The sequence below is a fragment of the Babylonia areolata genome, chromosome 3 (genome assembly GCF_041734735.1).
Source record: "Babylonia areolata isolate BAREFJ2019XMU chromosome 3, ASM4173473v1, whole genome shotgun sequence".
NCBI classification, from domain to species: domain Eukaryota; kingdom Metazoa; phylum Mollusca; class Gastropoda; order Neogastropoda; family Buccinidae; genus Babylonia; species Babylonia areolata.
The window spans coordinates 5,918,668-5,941,167 of NC_134878.1; the positions used below are offsets into that span (position 1 = coordinate 5,918,668).

The 22,500-nt window shown below is 44.7% G+C and overlaps 1 protein-coding gene across 3 annotated transcripts in view; it reads left to right on the plus strand.

The window, feature by feature from the left end:
* The window catches only part of LOC143279684 (uncharacterized), a 169,325-nt gene extending 154,468 nt beyond the window's left edge, over positions 1-14,857 (plus strand). For all 3 annotated transcript variants that reach the window (XM_076583774.1, XM_076583773.1, XM_076583776.1), the window contains exons 27-33: positions 1,565-1,631; positions 3,679-3,764; positions 4,912-5,038; positions 6,475-6,516; positions 9,273-9,317; positions 11,877-11,901; positions 12,698-14,857. In XM_076583774.1, the coding sequence (XP_076439889.1) occupies positions 1,565-1,631; positions 3,679-3,764; positions 4,912-5,038; positions 6,475-6,516; positions 9,273-9,317; positions 11,877-11,901; positions 12,698-14,133 (1,828 nt within the window). In that variant the 3' untranslated portion in view covers positions 14,134-14,857. The remainder of the gene's footprint in view (positions 1-1,564; positions 1,632-3,678; positions 3,765-4,911; positions 5,039-6,474; positions 6,517-9,272; positions 9,318-11,876; positions 11,902-12,697) is intronic.
* Positions 14,858-22,500: the final 7,643 nt, after the last annotated feature.

Consider the following 22,500-nt stretch of genomic DNA (forward strand, 5'->3'; position numbering starts at 1 on the left):
TCTTGCGTCTTTATGTCGAGTATGAATCCTCCAGAGTCCCCCTATACGATGGGCTCCCTCTATAGAGTTATAGCCTGTAAGCTTTTCTGCAGCTGCACAGAGTTCTGATGTAGAGAAATGCTTATTTTATTTGTTTTTAATTAATTATTATTATTTTTTAAAATCAAAACCTGGTAGTTCATTGTTTATAACAAAAACAGGTAAAACACGTTCACCTCTTCTGTCGGTGCCTGTCACCATCGTTAGCAGTCCTAGATAAACATTTCTCTTGCAGAAATGGGAAGAGAGAGAGAGAGAGAGAGAGAGAGAGAGAGAGAGAGAGAGAGAACAAAAAAACAAACAAACAAAAAAACAACGGAAAAAAGCAAAAGGAAACACCAACCACGAAACAAAACACAGCCGTACGTCGACAACAAATAATGGATGAAGGAAATAATAATAATAATAATCGAGAAGAGAGGGGAACTCTAAGTCCCAACATTGGGTCAGAGAGCGCACGCAAACACGTCCAGCCGACTTCGACGTGAACACCACAGTCCTCTTCATCACTGATGGCGTGATGTCTGACGTGTTTCCGGGCTGTCTCAGTGATTATTACCTCCCTTATTCCTTCCGGCCAAACCCCTGCGGGGAATTCAGTGAACTATCTGATTTGTGCCTGCATGAACTGTGGCTTCACGTTTTCAGTTTATTTGCGTATTGTTTTTCTTTTGTTTTTTAACGGATAGCTGAGAGGTTATTATCATCATCAGTGGTTTGATCTTCTTCATCTTCTTCTTCTTCTTCTTCTTATCATCAGCACCATATTCATCATCAGCATCATCAGCATTATCATCATTATTGTCATTATTGTTATATCATTGTTACTATCATTATGCTGTAGTTGTTCTAATTTGTGAATGTTTCTGTGTGTGTGTATGAGTGTTTGTGTGTGGGTGTGTGTGGGTGTGTGTGTGGGTGGGTGTGGGTGGGTGAGTGGATGTGTGTGTGGGTGGGTGTGTGTATGTGGGTGTGTTTGTGTGTGGGTGTCTGTGGGTGTATGGGTGTGGGTGTGTGTGGGCGTGTGTGTGTGGGGGGGAGGGGGTGTGTGTGTTGTGTGTGTATGGGTGTGTGTGTGTGGGTGGGGGTGTGTGTGTGGGGGGTGTATGTGTGTTGGTGGGTGGGTGGATGTGTGTGTGGGGGGGTGGGTGGGTGTGGGTGTGTGGGGGTGGGTGTGTGTGGGGGGGTGGATGTGTGGGTGTGGGTGGGTGTGTGTGTGGATGGGTGGGTGGGTGTGGTGTGGGTGTGGGTCTGTGTGTGTGTGTTCGTGTGGGTGTGTGTTTGTGTGTGTGTGTGTGGGTGGGGGTGGGGGTGGGTGGGTGGGTGGGTGTGTGAGTGTGTGTGTTTGTGTGGGTGGGTGGGTGTGTGTGTGTGTGCGTGTGTGGATGTGTGTGGGTGTGTGTATGTGTGTGGGTGTGTGTGTGTGTGGGGGGGGTGTATGAGTGTGTGTGGGGGGGGAGGGTGTGTGGATGTGTGTGTATGTGTGTGTGTGTGTGTGTGTGTGTGGGTGGGTGGGTGCCGGCAGGTGTTGGTGGTCCCATGGCCAGTGGCAACACCTCAGCTTTCTTGTTCCGCTGGTTGTCATGGTGCTGGTAAGTTTGTCTGTCATTTTGTCTCTCTCCTTGTCTTCACAACACCACATCCTCAGGTTTATTTTCACATGAAGAGAAAGAAAGCACAAGACTGGTATTTGACTTCATAAATACTGGTGGCACAAGCTTACATGTTTGTGTGTAAACGAGGTACTAGTCAGCCTGGCTTAACTACATATGAAACAGTAGCAGCTCATAGATAGAAAATGAAGAGTAGGTCGCATTGTTAAACTTTAAACCAACTGGATTTTCTGGCAACTGGTATTATTACAATCTTAAAAATGAATCATCTCACAGAATCCCCCCGTCGCTCCTTTTGTATTCTGTTGATCCTTGTTTCAGTTTCGAAAAGCAACACACCTCAAGCAATTTTGTTTATATTGTTACTTTGGAGTTTTTTCAGTGTGGCAGGTGGCTGGGATTGGAACCCATACCCACACGGACACTGTACTGGCAGATAGGAGTCTGAAATTGCATTCCTCTCTCCTTCTCCCACAATTTCATCGTCAACGGATTCCAGAATAGAAACCACTGTAGATTCACAGTGAAATATAGATGTTAATATCCTGAATGGGATAGAGTAGCTGAGCTCAGTTTGTGTCCTGTCATTTGACGGCGTCACAATAAATACGTCAATGTCAACGAATGCAAAACACTGCATGTTTGTAAAACGATTTGTTTGCGTCAACCAACAGCTATTTTATTTGCAAGCAAAGTTTTAAAAACAACAAACTTCAATCACTCGCTTTAAAAACAGGTGTTTTTTTTTTTTTTTTATCTATTAGATGTCTATGTAAAATGTATCAATAACCAGAGTATAAAGTGAGCCAGGTAGAGGAATGGAATCAGTTCTATGCCATGCCAGACTAGAAAGCAACGCAAGCGCATGTGATTCACTTAATTAATACACGCGTCATAATGATTTATATATTTTAAAGTGGGCTTCCCTTCAGCGACGCAAGCGAAAGTTTCAAACTCTTTCATCAGGCTTGAAAGGAAGCTTGTTGCCTTCAAAGAGATGTATAGGGTGTGTGTATCTCCTTCAAAGAGATGTAGAGGGTGTGTGTATCTCCTTCAAAGAGATGTAGAGGGTGTGTGTATCTCCTTCAAAGAGATGTAGAGGGTGTGTGTATCTCCTTCAAAGAGATGTAGAGGGTGTGTGTATCTCCTCCATTTTCATCAGTGTTTGCCTTTGTCTGAGCACCCTTCCACCCCCTAACCCCCGCCTTCCCACACTTCTTCCCCTTTCCCGTCTCCAATGAACGTTAGTTTGTCACGTCCAGTTTTCTCTTTTACAATGTTAGAAAGTTAGAAACGCTTTGCACTGACCCAAGATTTTTTTTTTCCTTCCTTCGTTCAACCCTTCCTTCATCTCTTTCTTTTAGTCCTTTTCTTTCCTTCCCTCTTTCCATCCTCCTTTTTTCTTTCCTTCCCTGTTTGTCCTTTTCTTCTTTTCTTTTCTTTAAATTTCTGTCCGTCAGTTATTCTGTCTTGGTTTCTGTTTTCTTCTTCTTTCTTTTCTTTTTGTTTCCTTTCTTGATTTCGTTTCTGGTCTTTTTTCTTTTTTTTCCTTTTCCGTATTTTTAATTGTGTTTAAAATGTTTCATTTCAACTGAAGTACATAGAGCTGAAAGCTAGAGGAGAGTGACATGGGTATGATTCATAATTACCACAATGATGATGGTGGTGGTGGTGTTGACAACTGTTATTCCTATTGTACAGGCCAATTAGAAACTGCTTAAATTTCATTATTTCTTTCTCAATCTTTCTCAATCTTCACAGGTGTTTATCAAACTCTGTGTGTGTGTGTGTGTGTGTGTGTGTGTGTGTGTTAGAAGGGGGGCGGGGGTATCTATCCTTTGTTCATGCATCGACAAAGACCAGGCGTGCCCCAGGGCACCAGAAGTTTCCACTGCGATGGGACTTAGTATGCCCACCGACACTTAAGATGCCTATCTTTCTCTCCTCTATATCTATGGTCTCTTCGCACCCTACCTTGTTGCGCGAGGAAATCTGACCAATGGTTTTGTGTTGTTGTTGTTCTCAGGCGCAAGTCCTTATCCTGGCTCTGTGTTTGTTCTCAACCCGAAACTGGACTGACGAGTTCCGCTTTCGGGACCGCAAGAAATACAGGTAGCCGTTTAAACAGTTTCTTTTTTTTAAATATTTTATTGATAAAAAAGACAGCTGGTTTGTGATTATTATTATTGTTATGACGATGATGATGATTGTTGTTGTTGTTGTTGTTGTTATCATTATTATTATTGTTGTTGTTTTTGTTGTTTGTTGTTGTTGTTATTATCATCCTCATCAACATTTGTTATTGTCTTTAAGGTCTCAAAACGTTCGTGTGCCTGGTTGTGTTTATATGATTTACATGTATAATTTGTCTGGAAAATAGATGTATCAAATGAAAGACTTCATACACAGGAAGGCATTTCGTAATGGCTGAAATGCGACTGTAAGGGACAAAAAACAGGAACGCAGTGAGTTTACACTTCAAGTACTGAATTGCACTCACTAGTGGGTGATTGGTGGACTGATTGGTGAATGGACTGATTAACTGGTGGACTGGTGATGGACTCATTGGTTCATGGACTGGCGGACTGATGGGTTTTGGGCGATTGGTGGACTGATTGGTTAATGGACTGGCGGACTGATGATGGACTGATTGGTTAATGGACTGATGGACTGGCGGGCTGATTGGCTGGCGGACTGGCTAATTGGCTGACTGGTGGACTGGTGGGAGTTGGGTAATTTACGGACTGATTGGTGAATTGACTGATGGACTGGCGGACTGACTGGCGGACTGATGATGGACTAACTGGTTAATGGACTGATGAACTGGCGGACTGATGATGGACTGATTGGTTAATGGACTGATGAACTGGCGGACTGATGATGGACTGATTGGTTAATGGACTGATGAACTGGCGGACTGATGATGGACTAATTGGTTAATGGACTGATGAACTGGCGGACTGATGATGGACTAACTGGTTAATGGACTGATGAACTGGCGGACTGATGATGGACTGATTGGTTAATGGACTGGTTAATGGACTGATGAACTGGCGGACTGATGATGGACTGATTGGTTAATGGACTGATGAACTGGCGGACTGATGATGGACTAATTGGTTAATGGACTGATGAACTGGCGGACTGACTGGCGGACTGATTGGTTAATGGACTGATGAACTGGCGGACTGATGATGGACTAATTGGTTAATGGACTGATGAACTGGCGGACTGACTGGCGGACTGATGGGGTGTCCAGGCTGACAGCCGTGAGGTCTCTGGTCCTGCAAGGGCTCGTGGTCCTTCTGTGCGTCAGCGGTCACCGGGTGGAGGTCCGGCCTTCCTTGGGGCACCAGTGGTTCTTCGTCCTCGCTGACCTCTCCCTGGTCAGTTTCTCTCTCTCTCTCTCTCTCTGTGTGTGTGTGTGTGTGTGTGTGTGTGTGTGAAAGAGAAGTCGAGAGATGGAGAGAGAGATGGAGAGAGAGAGAGAGAGAGGGGGGGAGGGGTCGAGGGGGTATTTGTGTGGATGTAGTTATATTTGGAGGCAGGGGGGGTATATGTGTGGGTACTCGGGAACTCACATGGCGTGCATTGCTTTCGTATTCAAGATAAGGACTGTTCCCTTTCCTATGTCTGTCTGAATGTCTCTCTGTCCGTCTGTCTGTCTGTCTGTCTCTCTGTCTGTCTCTCTATCTCTCATCGTCTCTCTGTCTGTATCCCTGTCTCTCTCTGTGCCTCTGTCTCGGTCTCTCTCTGTGTGTGTCTCTCTCTCTTTCTCTCGGCCTCTCTTTCTCTATCTGTTTCTTCCTCCCTGTAGACATAGTCACCCTTGTTGCTGACGCTGTTACCACTGCTTCTCTTCCTCTTTCTACTACTACTACTACTACTACTACTACTACTACTACTACTACTGCTGCTGCTGCTGCTGCTGCTGCTGCTACCACTATCACTTTCACATCATTTGCCGTTGTTATAAACTTGTAATGTTCGCATGATTTCTTTTGTTCTCTACAGTTGGTCGGTTCAATATGATGAATTTGTCTTTCTAATTAACTTTGTTTTTGTTTGACTTTTTGAAACTCATTGTGTGTACTCTTCTATTTGTTTTTAAGAACTAACGGGTATTTTACACATTTTGTTTTCCACTTTCATGTCTTCATGTGCTATTGTGTGGTATAAGTGAAGTGATGGCCTAGAGGTAACGCGTCCGCCTAGGAAGCGAGAGAATCTGAGCGCGCTGGTTCGAATCGCGGCTCAGCCGCCGATATTTTCTCCCCCCTCCACTAGACCTTGAGTGGTGGTCTGGACGCTAGTCATTCGGATAAGACGAAGAACCGAGGTCCCGTGTGCAGCATGCACTTAGCGCACGTAAAAGAACCCACTGCAACAAAAGGGTTGTTCCTGGCAAAATTCTGTAGAAAAATCCACTTCGATAGGAAAAACAAATAAAACTGTACGCAGGAAAAAATACAAAAGAATGGGTGGCGCTGTAGTGTAGCGACGCGCACAGAGAAATCTGTTGTGATAAAAAGAAATACAAATACAAATATAATACACTGTTGTTTATATACTGTTTCATGTTAGAGCCATTCTATAGGGAGTTTGCGCCATATAAGTACAATATATGATGATGATGATGATGATGATGATGATTATCATCATTCAGCTCCGGAATGGTCCCCTTGGTAGTGTAGTAGGCTGGGCTCTACCCAGCATGGTTTTCATTCAATGTTCATCGACGAGCGTCTGTATGTGACAGTATAAGATTTATATTTGCTGGAACTGTACTAGTTTGTTGGTGCTTTTTCTCTCTCGTTTTCAGACAACAGTGGTCGTCATTACGTTCGTGTTCTTCAAGCCACACGTAAGTCTTAAAAAAAGTTCTTCAATGAAATTTAAGCAATGTTTGGCTGTTATGGATATGATGATGTAGTTGTGAAGCTTGTAGTATTGGTAGCGGACACTTAAGTCTTAAAAAGTTCTTCAGTTGATTGATTGACTGATTGATTGATTGATATGGATACTTATATAGCGTCTATCCTCGGTCGGAGACCAAGCTCTAAGCGCTTTAAAAACACGGGATTATTTATACAACAGGCTGCCTACCTGGGTAGAGCCGATTGACGGCTGCCATTGGGCGCTCATCATTCGTTTCCTGTGTCATTCAATCAGATTTCAGGCACGCACACATACACACTCAGACAAACATATAACATTTAACATTTTACGTGTATGACCGTTTTGTTTATTTACTCCGCCATGTAGGCAGCCGTACTCCGTTTTCGGGGGTGTGCATGCTGGGTATGTTCTTGTTTCCATAACACACCGAACGCTGACATGGAACTTTTAGCATGATTTGGCAGTTGTGGTTGTGGGTATCATGAAGTTATGAAGCTTGTAGTATTGGTAGCGGTGACGAGTACTATTGGTAGCGATGGCGAGTAGCATTGGTAGCGGTGGCGAGTGCGAGGAGCATTGGTAGCGGTGACGAGTAGTATTGGTAGCGGTGGCGAGTAGCATTGGTAGCGGTGGCGAGGAGCATTGGTAGCTGTGGCGAGTGCGAGGAGCATTGGTAGCGGTGACGAGTAGTATTGGTAGCGGTGGCGAGTAGCATTGGTAGCGGTGGCGAGGAGCATTGGTAGCGGTGACGAGGAGCATTGGTAGCGGTGGCGAGGAGCATTGGCAGCGGTAGTGGTGGCGAGTAGTATTGGTAGCGGTGGCGAGTAGCATTGGTAGCGGTAGTGGTGGCGAGTAGTATTGGTAGCGGTGGCGAGTAGCATTGGTAGCGGTAGCGGTGGCGAGTAGCATTGGTAGCGGTAGCGGTGGCGAGTAGTATTGGTAGCGGTGGCGAGTAGCATTGGTAGCGGTGGCGAGGAGCATTGGTAGCGGTGGTGAGTGCGAGGAGCATTGGTAGCGGTGGCGAGTAGTATTGGTAGCGGTGGCGAGGAGCATTGGTAGCGGTAGCGGTGGCGAGTAGTATTGGTAGCGGTGGCGAGTAGTATTGGTAGCGGTGGCGAGGAGCATTGGTAGCGGTAGAGGTGGCGAGTAGTATTGGTAGCGGTGGCGAGTAGTATTGGTAGCGGTGGCGAGTAGTATTGGTAGCGGTGGCGAGTGCGAGGAATATTGGTAGCGGTGGCGATTAGTATTGGTAGCGGTGGCGAGTAGTATTGGTAGCGGTAGCGGTGGCGAGTAGTATTGGTAGCGGTGGCGAGTAGCATTGGTAGCGGTAGCGGTGGCGAGTAGTATTGGTAGCGGTGGCGAGTAGTATTGGTAGCGGTGGCGAGTAGCGAGAAGAACGGGCAACAGCGCCACGCAATGGTGGCCGAGTGGTAACGTGTCCGCGTAGGAAGCGAAATAATTTGAGCGTGCGGGGTCTAGTTCCACACTTGCCGTAATTTTCTCATCTTCCACCAGACCTTAACTGGTCTGGACGCTAGTTATTCGGATGAGACAAAAAAACAAAAAAAACAACAAACGTGGTCTCCCGTGTGTAGCATGCCCTTCACGCGCGTGCGTGTGTGTGTGTGTGTGTGTGTGTATGATTGTGAGTGTGTGCGTGCGTGCGTGTATGTGTGTATGTGTGCGCGCGTGTGTGTATGTGTGTGTGTGTGTGTGTGTGTGTGTGCGTGTGTTTGTGTACACGTGACCTAAACTCTAGTTGATGACACAAGAAACAAATAATGAGCTCTCAGACGATACCCAGGTAGGCAGCAGCATGTAGTTGTGCAAAACGACTCTTTGTTAAACACTTAGAGCTTGGTCTCTGACTCAGTTATAGACGTTATGGAAGTATCAATATCAGTTAATTAACTCTCTCCATGCGAACGGCGAAAGAGACGACTTTAACAGCGTTTCATCCCAATTACCACCATCAAAATATTACAAGCGGAAGGTTCTTACACTGAAGAGGTGAATGTTGACAAAGAATGCCACAATTCTGACGACGGAAGCTAAAGGTTGGATCATTGAGACACCCACTGGACATCCGAGGGGTCTGTGTAGAGGAGAAGAGAGGACTGGCCCTACTGAGTGAGTTAACCAATGTTTGGAACAACCGTGGTTGTAACAGTGACAAGTATAGCTTTCAGTCGAACCAGAACACATATACATTTTCTTTTTTTCATTTTGTGGGGGTGGTATTCTTAAACCTTACACACGTTACACAGTGGAGTGATGGCCTAGAGGTAACGCGTCCGCCTAGGAAGCGAGAGAATCTGAGCGCGCTGGTTCGAATCACGGCTCAGCCGCCGATATTTTCTCCCCCTCCACTAGACCTTGAGTGGTGGTCTGGACGCTAGTCATTCGGATGAGACGAAAAACCGAGGTCCCGTGTGCAGCATACACTTAGCGCACGTAAAAGAACCCACGGCAACAAAAGGGTTGTTCCTGGCAAAATTCTGTAGAAAAAATCCACTTCGATAGGAAAAACAAATAAAACTGCACGCAGGAAAAAATACAAAAAATGGGTGGCGCTGCACTGTAGTATAGCGACGCGCTCTTCCTGCGGAGAGCAGCCCGAATTTCACACAGAGAAATCTGTTGTGGTAAAAAGAAATACAAATACAAATGCGTTTTCAGCCACACCGATTTTTTGGGGGGTTTTTGTTTCTGTTGTTGCAGGTGCGAATACTTCTGTACTCCATTCTTTTGCCGGCTCACAAGAGGGTCAGTGGGCACTTTTGGGGGGGCCTTCGCCTCTGTGTCTGTTTGTCTGTCTGTCTGTCAGTCATCTCTGGGATAGACAGATCTCCAACGACAGTCTGTCTGTCTGTCTGTCTGTCTGTCTGTCTGTTTCTTTCTTTCTCTCTTCTGTTCATGATTATTTATTGCTCGTTTGATACTCTTGACTTTTCCTACACGAGGGGCTGAGGCCTAATGTGAATAAACCATCTTCAGTTTTCACTCTCTGTCTGTGTGTGTGTGTGTGTGTGTCTCTCTCTCTGACTCACTGTCCAATCCATCTGTCAGTCTTAGTGTGTGGGGGGAGGGAGGGGGTGCTGTCAGTGTGTGTGCGTGCGTGTGTGGGTATGTATGTGTGTGCGCTCGCGCGCGAGCGTCAGTGTGTGTATGCATGTGTGTGCACGGGTGTGGGTGTGTGTGTGGGGGTGGGGTTGGGGGTTGTTTTCTTCATTATGTATACCCTTCTGCATGAAAACCTTTTCCTTTCATTTATGTGTGTGCTATTTGTAATAGATGTAGATTAGCGAGGACAGATTGGAAGAATAGGCTATGCCTAAAATCTTAATCCTTGAATAAAAACGTTTTGAGTTCTGAGTTCTCTCTCTCTCTCTCTCTCTGTTCCTGTGCTCTCACTTGCTATCTCCCTCTCTGTGTCCTTCTCTTTCTCCTTTCCTTTTCTCTCTTCCTGATACTCATCTATAAATCAGACAGTATAGTGACCGTGATAATACTTGTCGATTGTGCACAAAAATGCAGAAGAAAAACCAAAGGTTTTATGTTTTTTGTTGTCCAGCGCTGAGTGACCCAATGTGCAGTCAAATACCCCGGAAATATTAACAGTCAGCCTTCTTTGGTTTATCGGAGCAAAGTGGCGGAACAGTTTCAGTTTCAGTAGCTCAAGGAGGCGTCACTGCGTTCGGACAAATCCATATACGCTACACCACATCTGCCAAGCAGATGCCTGACCAGCAGCGTAACCCAACGCGCTTAGTCAGGCCTTGAGGAAAAAAAAAAGAAAAAAAGAAAAAAAAGGTGAATAAATAATAGATAAGCTTACACATGCCTTCACATGGGCCTTTTTAGAGGAAATAGAGAACGAACTTGGAGACTCAGTCATTATCTGTGGAGACCTCAATGCAAAGTGGCGATATGCTTACTTAAGACGCTTGTCTGCCAGTACAGTGCCCACGAGGGTATGGGTTCGAATCCCGCTCCAGCCCTATTTCCCACGTTTGACTGAAAGATCCAACTGGGCGTATAATCATTCGGATGAAACGATAAACGGAGGTTCCTTGTGCAACACGCACTGCAAAAGATCCCATGGCAACGAAAAAGTTGTTCACTGGCTAAATTCTGTAAACGAAATCCACTCTGATAAGTACACAAATAATACATGGTCAGGTCAGGTCATTAGATCTGCTACTGGTAACCTGTAATCCAGTACAACCTGTTCAGGGTCGGGTTGCCGGCGACTAAACCGGCACTCCCACCGCTCCCTTCCGGGACTGGTGAGGCGGGTGGCTAGACACTGTTATGGAATTAAAAAACGAGATCCATAAAAGGGCGTCGGCTCAGGAGAGCCACCGACGGCCATCTAGCTCCACGGTACTGTGTGCATGCCACATGCGGTTGGCCCCCGGGATGTGTCTACCTATGCTTGCATGCGAAAACATGCATGCACTCAAGGCCTAAAAGGCGCGTTGGGTGATGCTGCTGTCAGACATCTGCCTAGTAGATGTGGTGCAGCGTATTTTGCTCTTTTTTTTTCGAACGCAGTGACGCCTTCTTGAGAAACTGAAAATGTTTTAACGTATTTTGCTTGTAATGTACACACGTCCATAAGAAGATGTTAAACAGTTAAGAGTTTATATAAAGCTTGCAGTATTCGGTTAGTAAATTGAACACATTTATGATTTGTTGCATTGTTTGATCCTATTTGCATTACATTATGTATGTTTTATCCTCACTTCTCCTTCTTCTTCTTCTTCTGCGTTCGTGGGCTGCAACTCCCACGTTCACTCGTATGCACACGAGTGGGCTTTTTCGTGTATGACCGTTTTTACCCCGCCATGTAGGCAGCCATACTCCGTTTTCGGGGGTGTTCATGCTGGGTATGTTCTTGTTTCCATAACCCACCGAACGCTGACATGGATTACAGGATCTTTAACGTGCGTATTTGATCTTCTGCTTGCATATACACACGAAGGGGGTTCAGGCATTAGCAGGTCTGCACATATGTTGACCTGGGAGATCGTAAAAATCTCCACCCTTTACCCACCAGGCGCCGTCACCGTGATTCGAACCCGGGACCCTCAGATTGACAGTCCAACGCTTAAACCACTCGGCTATTGCGCCCGTCTATCCTCACTTCGCCCCTTTATGAACCGCCAAGGTATTTACTGAATAAACCACCCAGACATTTCTCTGTTCGTCTGTCTGTCTCTCTCCCCCCCCCCTTCTCTCTCTCTCTCTCTCGTTTGCTCCTGTAGCTTTTTGGTATTGATGCATACATCATCCCTGTTTTTGTTTTTGTTTTTCTTTCAGGCACTGGCATCGGATTCTTTTAGAGGTAAGCGTTCCTCTCCTTCCCTCTTGCTTTTTGTTTTCTCTGGTTTGCTCGACAGATATGAGAACAGGTGGTAACTGCTCATGATACACAATACACAATACCAACAAGTATAAATGGATCTTTTTGAACTTGACCATGACGTCAGTTTCAGTTTCAAGCGTGAAAGCATTCGGACCGTTACATACAATAATTGCGCTTCTTCTTCTTCTTCTCCTGCACCTCTTGCTCCTTCTCCTCCACCTCCTTCTCTTCCACTTCTTCTTGTTCTTGTTTTTCTTGTTCTTCTTCGTTTCTACCTCCTCCTCCCTCTCTCCCCACCCTTACTCTTCTTCATATTCTTCTGCCGCTCCTCCTCTTCCTCCGCTTCCTCCTCCTCCTCTTCCTCCACTTCCTCCTCCTCCTCTTCCTCCACTTCCTCCTCCTCCTCTTCCACCTTGTCCTCCCCTTTTCGTCTCCACCATCACCACCACCTCCTCTTCCTCATCCTTTATTCCTGTGCACTCCCCCACCCCACCCCCGCCCTCCCCCTCCCCCCCTCTGTGTGGCAGCGTTCGTGTTTCTTCTTCTTCGTCTCTTCCTTCTTCTTCTTCTTCGGCTCCTCCTCCTCCTCTTTCCTCTTCTTCTTCTGCCTCCTCCTCCTCCTCTTCTCCACCTCATTCTCTTCCACTTCTTCTGCTTCTTCTTCCTCTTCTGCGTTTCCTCGTCCTCCTGCTTTTCCACCTTTTCCTCCTCCTTCGTCTCCACCACCACCACCACCTCTTCCTCATCCTTTCTGTGTTCCTCCCCTGTGTGGCAGCGTTCGTGCTGCCGGGCCGTGTGGAGGACACGGAGCAGGCGGAGGTGCAGCGCATCCAGCAGTACTGCCGGGAGCTGGACCGCAGCAAGTTCACCACGCAGCACAAGCAGGCGCTCAGGACCTTGCTGGGCAGCTCCTCCCCTGCCAGTGACGCCTCCGGCACCCTCTCCCCCGCCGGAACCGGAAGCAGGAGCAGCAGCCAGACGTCCACATCCGCGTCGGCGGTGCTGCCCTTCTCGTGCGCGTCGGAGAGGAAGCGCTTCTCCTCGGGCAGCCGCAGCAGCTGGAGCGACGAAGGCGGCGGCGGAGGCGGCGGCGAGAGGGTGTGCTCCGGGGCGGGGGCGGAGAGTCGGCGAACGCCGGTGAGGAAGACTCGGGCCGAGAGGGGTGACCCGCGATACCGGCGGCGATGCGGAGGAGGGGCAGCGAGATGTGGACGATGTGGCGATCTGCACGAGAGATGCGGAGGAGGGAGGTGCGGACGGTGTGGAGGAGATTCACGTGAGAGATGCGGAGGGGGCACGCTAGGAAGGGACATGTGTGAAACGTGTCCAGAGGGGACGCGTGGAAATCGTGAGGGGGAAACCCGCGAGAGATGCGCAGAGGGGGTCTTTGAAGAACGTGGAGCAGAGAACTGTGGAAGACACGGACCAGAGACTTGTGGAAGACACGGGCCAGAGATCCGTGGAAGACACGGGCCAGAGATCCGTGGAAGACACGGACCAGAGACCTGTGGAAGACACGGACCAGAGACCTGTGGAAGACACGGAGGAGGAGGAGAGACATGCGGAAGGAGGTCGTGCGGAAGATGCCGTGCTGACAGCGGCGGCGTAAGGTCCGGAGCTGCCGAGACACGCTCACAACACATGCCTGGGAGTCTTCCCCCACGCTCCGTGGAACAGCGGCTGATGGGTAGGGGCGGGAGGGGCGACCTGCACATCCCTGACAGCGGCTACGAGGGCACGGAGAGCGACACCCACTCCTTTCCGCCCGGGGAGTTTTCCCTCGACCCTGACAGTCTGCCCTCCTCAGAGTCCTACCTCACCGCTGGAGGAGAGAGTGGAGGAGAGGAAGGAGAAGGAGAAGAAGACACCCCCTTGTCTTCGTTCTCATCGTCTCTCTTCAGCCTCCAGCCCCCAGGAACGATTCCTCGAATCGCCCTCCGTGTTGCCACTCCCTCTTGTTCCCCCCACACCCCACCTCGCTGGGGGACTGACAGTGATGGTGGGCAAGGGGGGCAGGACGACGTCTTTGTTACTGCTGACGTGGATTGTGACGACTCTGGTGATCGTGGCTTCTCCTTTCTTCCGGAATGCGTTCTTCACACAACGGTGCCTTTGGGAGAAACATTCGAACCTGCCGAGTTTGATGCGTTGCTGTCTGTTGCGGAAACTGTTGGAGACAAACTGCATTTGGAACGTGATAACTTATTATAAAATGCATCTTGAGGTCAGTTTTGCTCACGTATCTTAATATTGAACTGCAAAGAAAAGTACTCTTGTTGTTGAGACGATGCAAATTCATTGCATACGAAGACAAAGCTTGTTTTCTATACATCGTGGAAGCACTCTTTACAGTGTGTTTCTTGTTTGTGCGCATCTGACTTCTTCACGTGCAGTTACGATCTTTTTGTTCTTTCCTTGATACCAGTGAAACATAGTGTCACTGCTGCAAGTCAGACTATTACATGATGTCGATTCACCCTTGGTTTTGTAACAGTTTGTGCTACATTGTGTCATTGAGTGACAATAACGAAACAGGTCGAGATTTTTTTTTTTGCCTTATGTTATGGATGCTGCAGACCAACATGACTTTCGTTTTCAGTCTGTTACTTGTTTGATTTCGAAAGTGTATCACAGTTTACGGTCTTTCATAATTTGTTTGTGTTTTTTTCTTCACATTTTCTTGGGGGGAAAAAAAGGGTTACTGAAGCATACTCGGTGGGACTGCCCGACCCGACTGAGTGGGAAGACAGTGAGTTATGGTTTACGCTCAACATAAACTAAAATATCAGATTAATTGACGTTTATAGAAAAGTTTTAGCTTGACAGAACCAGCCTGTTGGAAAATGCCTGTAAAAACGGTCAGACAGGTGGTTCAAGTCTTCGTGCCAATATGACAGTCTGGAATCAAATAATTGTGTGTGTGTGGGGCTGACTGAAAAAGATAGTGGAAGGGGAAGAGGTGGGGCGGGCGGTGTGGGGTGGTGGGGGGTGGGGGGGTGGGGTAACTAAAATTGTGATCACAATTGTGGATAGTGCAACCCAACCTTCTGCTGACACCATGAAGAGTTTATGAAAGTATTTGTTGTTGTTGAGATTATGGGCCAACTCATTTTGAAAAACAAAACAAACAACAAAACCCGATGATTTACAGAAGAATGTATTTCATGAACACGGTAAAATGTTTTTGTGATTTTTGCTTTTTTTTATTCCTGCGGGTTTTTTTAAAATGACAAACATTTTACCAAGACAATCACCCTGAATTTATCCCGGTTATGTTGGCTTCTTCATGATTGTGTCACGGATTAATCGACTCTGGATTTTTTTTGGTATGAAATGTCTTACATCTGCACGTTCTTTGTTGATGATGATTTGGAGATGTTTGCAAAATAGTACGGTTCCCAGTGTGGACAGACAATGAATATGGTGAAGTTACGCCGGTGAATCTATATCTTGTCGTTTTTTGCCAAGATTATCATGGACACATCAAAGTAAATTTCCTTCAGTTTGCTATACTTGTCTTTTTCATGACTTCTTCTTTGTTAACCCCACGTGGAATTCACCATGAAACTGCACACTTAAAAGCACATATGCAGTTACGTTCGCCAGTGAAAATCATTCAATGCTGAAACCATCAGATTGTTGATGTTGTTCAGTGTTTGTTTGTTTTTTTTCATGAATTTTTAGTAACCCTTTATTCTGAGACTGGTTTTGTTCTGAGACTACTTCCGTACACAGCTTAATCCATTCCCATTCTTGATTTTCAGTGTCATTCTTTTGAATCATAAATAGGATTTCACATCATCAGTCTTCATTGAGTTTATTTATTCCCTTGGATTCTTTTCCATTGCTTGTTAGTCTGTTGGAAATTTTTGACCAGTCTTGTTTTGCGGAATAAACCATAGTGCGTTTTATATGTACATAACGGGGTCGTTTTTTGTTTTGATTTTGATTTTTACTGATTATCAGTTACACTTCAAACTCCGTCATAATTCCCCAACATAAGCAGGAAGAAATTTATGTCAAAACATAATATATACTGACACCGTCTTTTAATAACGTTGTTGCATATCTACCATTGTTGAAACATTCAGAGTTTAACTCACTCAGTACGGCCAGTCCTCTCTTCTCCTCTACACAGACCCCTCGGATGTCCAGTGGGTGTCTGAATGACCCAACCTTTAGCTTCCGTCGTCAGAATTGTGGTATTCTTTGTCAACATTCACCTCTTCAGTATAAGAGCCTTCCGCTTGCAATATTTTGATGATGGTAATTGGGGTGAAACGCTGCTAACGTCGTCTCTTTCGCCGTTCGTATGGAGAGAGTTAAAACTATCGAAAAATATGTTTATCGATCGCAAGGAGTTTTCTTTTTGTTGCTGTGACTGTTAGTTCCTGTTTAGGAACCAATCCCAAAAGTTCAATCATTCCGTCAAAATACATTAATTTGCACCGGTGTCTGTTTTAACGTTTGTCAATATCGGGACATCAAAATGGCAGTTAAATTGATTTTGCACTGCATATGTATGGGTTTGTTTTCAGGATTAAAAGTATATATATCTTACGATGTGTATGATTTAATGTTATCAGGACCTAAAAAATGGCAGTTGAAAACAAATTCACATTGATTAAATGTGGACGTGGCCTATTTGTTGGAACTGATTTATTTTAAAACACTTTTAAATCTAAATGGATATATCTATTCCCATATTTTTTACAGTCTATTCCTGTATTTTTTTTTTATACAACCAATTACGCGATTATATTGTTGATATCTTTTACATAATATGAATTTACACATGTCGGAATTTAATCTGCTGTAACTGTTTCATTGTGTTTGTCTCTGTGATACTTTGCACATAACCGTTTTGTCTGTTACTGATGGTTGTTGTCGCGGTGGTTATGGCAGTACCTGCTACCCTGGCTGGTGGAAGTCCTGTTACAGCCAGAGTGAAGTAGCACACCGAATCCACAACATTGGCAAAAATGTGTGTGGGTGTGTGTCTTCATGTTTTGCATTTGTTTGCTTATTTATTATCATTGTTGTCTTGTTTATTTACTTATTTATTTATTTATTTATTATTATTATTATTACTACAACCTTTTTTTCCATATTATAATTATTATTTATTTACTTATCTATTTATGTATTTATTTACTTATTTATGTACGCTTATCTATTATTTATCAACTTTTTTTTTCTCAAGGCCTGACTAAGCGCGTTGGGCTACGCCGCTGGTCAGGCATCTGCTTGGCAGATGTGGTGTAGCGTATATGGATTTGTCCGAACGCAGTGACGCCTCCTTGAGCTACTGAAACTGAAACTGAAACTGGCATAAAGATCAACACCGGTGATTTGGCGTTCGTTGGTCATATCTGATAAAAAAAAAAAATTGTAAATATGTGTGTGTTTTGTTTGATGAACTTTTAAATTCAGTTTTGGGTTTGTGCTTTTTGTATTTAACGACGATTATCAAAATGAAAATGATGTGCCGCTTCCATAATTATTCCCATACCCTCTAGTCAAAGAGGCTGAAGCGGTTTTGTGCCGATGTGGCCTAAAGCAAACCGGACAAGAAATTCTGTAAAAGATAAATCGCTGTCATAGTTAGGATCAACATGATAGACATATAAACATGAAACAAACAAACAAACAATTGAATAAATAGATAAATGAATGAACGAATAAATGGATAGTAAATATATAAATAAATAAGTTATCTGAATAACTGACTCATGAAATAAAAAAAAAAATGAGTGAGTGAGTGAATAGATAAATAAATAAATAAGTTAATTAATTAATTCGTTGTTAAAAAAACAAAAACAAAAAAACCCGAATGATTCTGCCCAAGACGGTCCATGAAGAGCAGTGTGAATTTCAAGCAGACATCTGTTGTAGCAAGAAAGTAATACACTACAATGAAATGCGACACATATCCAATGAGTTGGGAGCGAAGCATGCATCAGATAAGATAAACTTCTTGTCTTTATAATCACACCAACAAGATGGCACTATCTTTGTAAAAACGAAAAAAAGCAACAACATTTGTTGCTGTGGTTGGTCATTATTATTATTATTTTGTATTTTGCCTTACGCTGAAAATGTACCAGGGAAAACTGAAAAAAACGAAGAAGAAAAGTCAGCGATTTCCATATGTTTATATGCATATAACAGCACAATGTATTGTGAAATAACAACAGCTAAAGTAATTTAACATTTTGCATAGCTTATGTTTGTAAACAAGTGAGTAGCCTTCTTTGACTGAGAGATCGGTTTAACTTGGTAGTCGTTACGTTTTGTCTGTTTTCAAGGTGCTTATTTTCACTGGCTCAGTCTTGGTCAGTATTGATCAAACGTCCGTATGTCTGCTTCTGAATGTTGAAGACGGAGCACACTGAGATCCATGTGTACCGGGCTTGCGACTTAAGTACCATACTGTGGAGTGATGGCCTAGAAGTAACGCGTCCACATAGGAAGCGAGAGAATCTCAGCGCGCTGGTTCGAATCACGGCCCAGCCACCGACATTTTCTCCCCCTCCACCAGACCGTGAGTAGTGGTGTGGATGCTGGTCATTCGGATGAGACGATAAGCCGAGGTCCCGTGTGCAGCATGGGGAGAGCAGCCCGAATTTCACACAGAGAAATCTGATTGTGATAAAAAGAAATACAAATGCAACCACATGTGCTAGGCAGACGCCTAGAAGGAGGTACGTGGCAGAATGGTTAAGACGCTCATCTGCCAATACAGAGAGTCCGTGAGGGTCTGGGTTCGAATCCAGCTCTCGCCTTTTCTCCCAAGTTTGACTGGAAAATCAATCTGAGCGTCTTATCATTCGTAAGAGACGATAAACCGAGGTCCTGTTTGCAGCACGCATTTGGCGCACTGACGAAGAACCCATGGTAACGAGAATGTTGTCCTCTGGCAAGATTCTGTAATAAATAAAAACCGCTTGGATAGGTACACAAATATAAGTGCATGCACTCATGGCCTGACTAAGTGCGTTGGGTTATGCTGCTGGTCAGGCATCTACCTAGTAGATGTGGTGTAGCATATATGGCTAAAGAAATGTCCAGAGTCAGACCGACAGACCAGACCAGACCAGCATAAGATTTCACCTGTGCGCAGTGTATGGCGTGTGAAAGGGAAAGGGGGGTGGGGGAGGGAGAGGGGCTGGGGGGAGATTAACATTCTCATACTGACCTGTCCAGCCACACCCGACGATGTCTTAGTCACCACCCGGAGCGCTGCTCCAGAGTTATACGAGACTCACGAATGTCTGTCAAAATATTGTTAAAGTTTATTAAGTTAAAAAAAAGAAAAGATTCATGTGATGATTTCAGTTTTGCTTCTTGAAGTCAAAATCATTTTGTAGCGAAGATGATTGCTAGTTAGTTCAGAGCAACATATTACGCTGAAGTACACGGATAAATTCTTCTTTTTTGTGTGTGTTGCTACTTGTCCAGGTGGTATGTTTTCATGCAAGCAGATCACGTGAATATTTGTTGAATGTCGCGCCTGAAGTATAAGAATTTACACCGGCGAACTTGCATTGGTGCTCATCATTTTGAACTATAGTATTCATCAATGTATGATTATTCGTACGTCAGTTTTGCAATAACGTGTTCACGAATGTTTGTGCTTATCGAGTTAGTGTATTTATCAGTGTGTGATTATATGGTCATCAGTGTTTTACAATGTGTTCTTCGGAGTATAATGTGTTCACCTGTATCTGAGAATGTGTTCATGGACTTACAGTATGTGTTTCTCAGTCTCTAATATCATGTTTACCCCGGGTATAATAACCTGCTCATCAGCATGTGTTCGCCGATATATAATCATGTGTTCATCAGTGAATGGCTGGTTGTCCATCAATTGGTAATAATGTGTAAATATTTATCAATTAGTGGTAAATGGGTTCATCAACGTATAATAACGTGCACATTGCAAGTATCGATCAGCTATCGGTCTTAGCATCAGCAAAATCAATACCAGTGTGTCAACATCATTATGCACCCCAAACTACACACATACACACACACACGCGCGCGCGCGCACGCATGCACGCACACATACACACAAACACATGCAGGCATGCACACACATGCATGAACGCACACAAGTACACACACACACGTGCGCGCGCGCGCGCGCACAGGCATATATGCACATACACATACACACAAAATACACGCACGCTTGCACACACACGCACGCACGCACGCACACAAGTACATACACACATACACGCACACAGACACACAGAGACTCACAGACACACAGAGACTCACAGACACACAGTCACACACACACACACACACACACACACACACAGATAATCTCAAATTGACGAAAAGAGCATAGTACCGGCTAAGGACGAGTTAAAATGTCGTGTATCCCCTATACGTTCAGTATTATCAGTCCTTGGTTTTCTGCTATCTGCTGTGACTGTGTGCGTGTGGGGGCAGTCTGCCTTCTTTATGTGCATCTGCTGTTTCTGTGGCTGCGAAGTATCATTCAGTTTGTAAATAATGAATAGAATAAACGTATAACATATAACGCTCAATTTAGCATAGTTCATTGTGATTCGTAACACATAGACAACCAATATGATTTACGAAGATATAAGAATAGTAAAGAAAATTTGTCAAAAGAGGATAAATGTGAAACATCACTGGTTGTGATCATGAAATGTGACGGTGGCATATGTTCACGATGATAGGACAGGGCAAAAGATTACAACACAACACATTGGACCGACAACCTGAGAACATTGTTTCAAAATTAATGACAACAAGACGTCGGAGAATATTCATTTACCTCATAAATGTTATCTAACATGTAGTGCTATATGGCATACCCTACACATTGATTTATTATGTTCCATATTTGACTGTCTTTAATTCCCATTGACATTTAGTTGTTGTTGTTTTTTGTCTCTTCGAGATCTGAAAAGACGCCGTTCTGTCAGAAATGTATTGGTTTGTTGCCAACGAATTATCATCGGCGTGTTGGCAGTGATAAAACGGCTGTCCGAGTTTGTAGAGGGATATGGGAAATATAGGATTTTCATTTTCAATCCGTTTCTTCGTGTTCTCATTTGATGATCCAGCTGTTTGGCTGACGTGATCAATCAATCACTTTATACAGTGTACAGAAATTTGCCTTCAGGCTCGTCGAAAAGAAAATAAACCCTTATTTTAACTTCAAGTGAAGACATTCATTCTATCATTTTAAATTAAGCACTCACATGAACGAATGGAAAACGAAATGCATTTTTGGTACAGTATGTCATTTACTTCTTCTGATTAATTTTTATTGATAATTGATCGGTTGATTTTTGTTTTCTTGTGTGTTGCCCTAATGTCTTTCTCGTTATGGGCATCGCTTCACTTGTGACATTTACACGTTTCGATTTTTGTGTCATAACACAAGAGACCTCGTGTTTTTTGTTTTTTTTTTAATGCACAAATTGGGGAATGGTGTTTCAGAAAGAAGAACGGACTTTCCCGTGTTGTGTTTTGTGGTGAACATAGAACATTTTCTCAAGGGATATTATGTGATCGACAGTTTTCTCTGTCTGTCTGTCAGTTTGTCTGTCTGTTTGTTTCTTTCTGTCCATCCATCCCTTCCTCTCCCTTCCTCCCTCCCCTCTGTCTCTCTGCCGCCGTTCACCCACCCCCTCCGCCCCTTCCTTCCTTCCCTCTCTGTCTGTCTCTGTCTCTGTTTCTGTTTGTCCCTCTGTCTGTGTCACCTGTCCACACACACACATGCACACACACACACACACACACACACACACACACACACACACACACACACACACACACACACACACACAGAGAGAGAGAGAGAGAGAGAGAGAGAGAGAGAGAGAGAAGTTCATATACATGATCATGCAAGAGTATACAAACAAACAAACAAACAAAAAAGCAAATCGCCATATCCGTTCAACGTTTTATAGTGGTGTAGCCCAAATACAACAGTGGAGTGATGGCCTAGAGGTAACGCGTCCGCCTAGGAAGCGAGAGAGAATCTGAGCGTGCTGGTTCGAATCACGGCTCAGCCGCCGATATTTTCCCCCCCTCCACTAGACCTTGAGTGGTGGTCTGGACGCTAGTCATTCGGATGAGACGATAAACCGAGGTCCCGTGTGCAGCATGCACTTAGCGCACGTAAAAGAACCCACGGCAACAAAAGGGTTGTTCCTGGCAAAATTCTGTAGAAAAATCCACTTCGATAAGAAAAACAAATAAAACTGCACGCAGGAAAAATACAAAACAACAACAACAACAAAAAATGGGTGGCGCTGTAGTATAGCGACGCGCTCTCCCTGGGGAGAGCAGCCCGAATTTCACATTGAGAAATCTGTTGTGATAAAAAGAAATACAAATACAAAATACAAGCCCGTAGCGGAAACCAGGTATTATCTGACAGTGCTTTGAAGGGGGCGGGGGTGGGGGGTGGGGGGAGACAGGAAATCACGTGATTCCCTTGTGATGACAACAAGCATGAGTAGGCGTTCTGTTGGTTGCTGGCATAATTGATATGATTGTACTGTTGTGTCTTCTGGCCTAAAGGGA